This window comes from Abrus precatorius, unplaced genomic scaffold, assembly GCF_003935025.1.
Source record: "Abrus precatorius isolate BTA unplaced genomic scaffold, Abrus_2018 Scaffold9, whole genome shotgun sequence".
NCBI lineage: Eukaryota > Viridiplantae > Streptophyta > Magnoliopsida > Fabales > Fabaceae > Abrus > Abrus precatorius.
The window spans coordinates 33,536,890-33,542,101 of record NW_020874439.1 but is presented as its reverse complement, the minus strand read 5'-3'; the positions used below and the strand labels follow the sequence as shown (position 1 = coordinate 33,542,101).

General features: G+C 28.5%; 1 protein-coding gene across 1 annotated transcript; it reads left to right on the top strand.

The window, feature by feature from the left end:
• The first annotated feature begins 1,807 nt into the window (after positions 1-1,807).
• LOC113851280 lies at positions 1,808-3,710 on the top strand. The gene is made up of 2 exons (XM_027481746.1): positions 1,808-2,097; positions 3,476-3,710. Exons 1-2 carry the CDS (start codon positions 1,808-1,810, stop codon positions 3,708-3,710), a joined length of 525 nt encoding a protein of 174 aa, XP_027337547.1.
• Positions 3,711-5,212: the final 1,502 nt, after the last annotated feature.

Sequence of the window (5,212 nt, the reverse complement as noted above, 5' to 3'; positions counted from 1 at the left end):
ACATGGCCCATTGAAACTTTGCATTGGCAGTAATATGTTATTGTATTGCTTTTAAGGTATTAGCAAATAAACTATCGTTAGAGATGATGGACATGTTATTAATATATTATTTCAAAAATAATGAATCGTTAATCTAATATTATAAAAAAAATTAATTAGTTCTTAATTAGTAAATATTGATTGATTTTGTTTTCTAAATTGACACCTATAGTAGATTTACTCTGTGTTGTTATAAAACTTTAACATTATTATTAATTTAATTTATAAATTTGACAGTTATAAGTTGATTTAAACCCTCACAATAGAGACTGAATCAAATGATACATAATAATTCAAGAATCAAATTCATCGATGCACACTAAAGTTAGGAATTTAAATAATTGATGGTTATACAAAATTATGAATTAAATTAACATATTTTAGTATAGAATACCAAATTGATTAATGATTATTAATGTTAAATATTAATAATTTATTTATTTATTTCAAAAATTGAAATAATATAAATTACAACTATTAAAATTACTTTGATAATTAACTTCAACAAGAATTACATCGTGCCAAATTAGTCTCTACCGGTATATTAAAAATTCAAGACCAGGTCATTCTGTATTTTTAGGGTATCAATTTAAAAAATAAAACAAATTTGAAAATAAGCATTAAAAAAATAAATCACTTTTCTTCATAGATTTAAGTACATTTTTTAGTTAAAAAATAATTAAAAGCATCTAAACTATTACCCTTGAATTTTAATTTTAAATAAAACTTTAAGATTAAAGGCACGATTTTAATAATTTAAAAAACTTAATATATAAGTAGTTAAAATTATAAATATGTGAATTAAATAAAAAGAACGTGAAGGAAAAATGTGGTGCAGGTAACTTTTTTGGGTACGAAATTGGAGTCCTTTTTACCTTTACTTTTCCTTTTACCTTTATTTTCTGCTCTCTTGCAAGTTGCGTCAATGATTTGGTATCTGCTAATCACAGACTCACAAAGTTCTTCCATGTAACCGCATAATCGGCATATTTATTTTTTAAAATTATTAAAATATTTTTAAAATAATTTTCCTTTTTTTTTGTTTGTCATCTTATCTTAAGTTTCACTGTTAACATATGCAAAACTTTAATAAAAAAAAAAAAAACAAGTTTCGTTTTTTTTATTTGCTTTTGATGTGTCATTTTTTAAAAATTTCATCATTTTAATATACAAAAGTATTTTAATATACAAAATTATAAAAAAAATTGTATTTTACAACACACGAAACTTGTAATAATACAGCGAAAAATCTCCAAACAAGAAATTAATTTTAAAATAATATTATTTTAATTTATATTTTAAAAAAAGTATTAAAAAATAAAAAAGTCTGCATAAACCTTCCTGTTTTTTCAGTCTTTTTATTTTCATTTCATTTTACTTATAAAGTAGAAAAATATAAAAAAAAAAGCTTTGAGAACAGATGGATAAGTTTTGACTTTCCTTATTTGAAAGGCTTTAAATCAATGTTGTAAATAATATTATATACTATTTTTTTTATTTCAAAGATATACCCATTTTATAAAAATAAAATAAGAACGAAAACATTTTGCATAAGTTTTTACATAGAAACAGAATAAAACGAGGAGGGGAAAAGCAATTATGCACTGAGAAGAGAGAGAGGAGTTAACGTGTTGCTTGATGCCACTGCTGCTTCTGCTAAGGCTCAGCAAAAAAACGGCGACTTTTTCTTCATAACCTTGGTGGATGTGTATTAATGATCAGTGTCTCCTCAGCCATGACATGAAGATCCCCATCTTGGATTTTGAAAATGTCGCTTGTTGCAGAGGACAAGTCTGAAGTTGATGTCGTGGTTGACATTGACAATGGTTGTTCTGACGAGCAGCAAAGGTGTTCCGAGATTGTGAGAGTGGTAGCTGATGTGAAGGTGCATTTGGCTAAGGTGGAAAGGGATTGCAGGATTTGCCATCTCAGCATGGATATGACCAACCATAACCATGAATCTGCCGCTCCCATTGAGCTTGGATGTTCTTGCAAAGATGATTTGGCTGCTGCCCACAAACAATGTGCTGAGGCTTGGTTCAAGATCAAGGGTAACAAGTAAGTGCATTGCATTGTTTGTGATGCTTTTTCTTTGCTTGCACACTGGGTAAGAAAAGGATGCTTTTTGAAGATGTTAAGGAAAATAGTTTATGATTGTTGTAAGTTCTTTTTAACTTATTTCAATAAACTTGTTTGTATAATTTCTTAACATGTTTGTATTTAAGTTTGAATGTTCATGGATCTATGCGTACTTCATCGTAGTAGTTTTAGTTTCTATGTTGGACACATTCACACAAGCACAAAAATAATTTGTTTTCAGCCTCCCTTGATAATTTGCATGATCAAATTATAGTATAAATTTCTTGTCCTAAGTTGATTTTGGTGTATCATTCGTGTAGAACTTATGTGTGATACTGTTTCATGAAAGTTTCACTCGTTTTTAATCTTCTGTTTTAGACTTGCACTGGCTGTTCCCTAAATTAAAAAACTTCAATACTATAATTAAGCTTTTAGGTGTGTCCTGGAGAGGAAAAAAGAGAGCCTAGAGGAATAAATAGCCAAGGTCTGGGATGGAAATTCAGTACAGGAATCCTTACTGTACATCGTGTTTGATATATTTTTGCGACTCTTTCCCTTTATGGGTTCTTGGAGAAAACAGCTTAGGCACGTGAATGTTTATTCATCGCAGGTGCTTTTATGATGGATTGCATGTGGACTATTGCACTAACTGTCAAATTGTACATATTCCAATTGTGAATTGATCTGGTCTGAAAATTGAACGTGGCTTTAACATTTCCTTGTTATTCTCTTTATTTGCCATTTTGTAGTTGTGCACACTGTTCTGTTATCTGTTACATATTAAGCCTGAATAATGCAAGTTGGACCAGTGAAAAAATGACATCTTTGTACATTTGGCAATCCTATTGGTATCTTTTTGAGCTTTTAGTTTGCAAAACAACTCGAGTTTTTACGTGTTTAACCTCCGGTGTGTCTCAAATGTTTTTCCTTAGCCACTGTTGTGTCACTGTTTGTAGAAAGGATGCCTTATGGAAAGAAATGACAGTAGATAGGCAGGTCAATGATCATATGCTGTCATTTCTGCGATCATACATCCTTAGAACGATTCATGTGAAGTTGAGTTGGTATTAAAAGCAACTTGGAAACTCTTAGCTGAAATGCTTGGGTAGTGATTTTGGTTGGTCTTACACATAGGCGATCTTAAGTCTTAACCCAATGAAGTAATGTGAATCATGTACAATGATTTTAAACAGATCTTGAATGTGCTTATGATTGGTGAAGTCCAAAGGGAGAAAAATATTTAGTGTTGATGTGTTAAATCTAAATAGATGTTGACAATATTTGAGTATTTATGAATAATAGTTGTTAATAAATTTTTCTGCTTTTATTTTTCTTTTTTGGTGTTAACAATCAACAGAACTTGTGAAATATGTGGATCCATTGCACACAATGTAGCTGGTGTAATTGAAGCTGAAATGACAGAAGAATGGACTGGAGCAAATGATGGATCCACCATACCACCAAATGGACCTGCCCCTGCTGCAGAAACTCGAAATTTCTGGCAGGGTCATCGCTTCTTGAATTTTCTTCTTGCATGTATGGTATTTGCTTTTGTCATATCCTGGCTTTTTCACTTCAATGTGCCCTCATGAAATCATGTAACTTCAAGATGAAGAGGGTAAGATGATTAAGGGTTATTAGACAAGCGTAACACAGGTACCAAAATCAATTCCTATGTTTTCTATGCTTGATTGGAGTTTTTTATATCTACATTTATATGTGATAAAATGTATGAATGGATAGACAAACATGAATGTGGAGGAAAAAATGGTATTTTCAGACTGTATTTAGTATATATATTAAATATATTAAGGAAATGATGCAACCATATGGAGATTTTTCCTTTTCTTTCCTTCTCTTGTTGTTAATGTCTTTACATAAAAGCTTGTGATGATTTATTATTTGTTATCAATGTTTCTCATGACAACCCAATGCTCACACGCACACTACTTTTCTCCCCTCGATCATATGAAAATTAGGATTTTTAAAAATAATTAATTATATTTTAATATCATAAGTTTTGAATTTTTTAAAATAATTATTTTAGAAAAACTGGCTACATCATAGATTAGACATACTTCTTTTTAAGTGAAAATCAGATACTATTTATCCTTATACATGGAAATGTTAACATAGGCTATGATTAGATATTTATGGGCGACATAAGATATAAAAGCAATTAAATTGTTATCACTATTATTATTTTGTAAGATATGATTTTTTTATCGAAAAATATGATAAAGTTTACATTTCATTAATTTTATTTTATTTTATCTGAACATTCTATTATTATTATAATTATGTTTTTGGACCAATGTACATTTCATTATTTAAGACTGTTCAGAAAATTGGACCAACTTGATTGGTTTGATTTATTGAACGGGGCCTAATCTAACTTATGTGTTTGGAAATTTCAAGAATTTCATTTTTGAAAAAGAAGAGAGAACTGCATTTTAAAGCTGTGAACCAGTGATGGTACACCACAACCACAACCGTGAGAATTGGACCAATTTTGTTCATAACTCATTATTTATGTCATTGGTCGTTAAGAACAATGAGCCGAAGCCTTTTCCATCAACAGACTAATTATTAACTTCGTTATACAATAGTTTGGTATCCTCTGCGATCCTTCGACAGACTAATTATTCATTTTTAAGAAGTTGCTACACAATAAAAATATTGAATATTTATTTTTATGATTCATATTTTAGTTTTTGCAAGGATTTTTTGTTTTCATTTGATAAAAGTATTTACTTTAATTATTTAAGCACAGATATATTTAATTATTTATCCATGTAATTTAGTTAAAAATAAACTCTGAAAATTTTTCATCTTCATGTTTTAAACTTAATCATAAATTATTTATAAATATTCTTTGAAGTAAATAATTTAAATAATATAAAAATACGAGTATTACAACATGTAAAATAAACATTTGTTGAAAGCATACTTAACACGTTATTTTTTTCAAATATTTCTGAAAAAATAGAAATTGATATATATCAGGTATTTTCTTTAAATATAATAAAAAATTGTGTAACTAAATATTTGATATTATATAACATTAAAATATATTTAAATAAAGTTATTTAAT

Bases quoted from the DNA above. Each gene is read 5' to 3' on its own strand.
- LOC113851280 (XM_027481746.1), top strand. From the start codon at position 1,808: ATGTCGCTTGTTGCAGAGGACAAGTCTGAAGTTGATGTCGTGGTTGAC. The intron at 2,098-3,475 runs GTAAGTGCATTG...AACAATCAACAG, and splicing joins TTCAAGATCAAGGGTAACAA to AACTTGTGAAATATGTGGAT.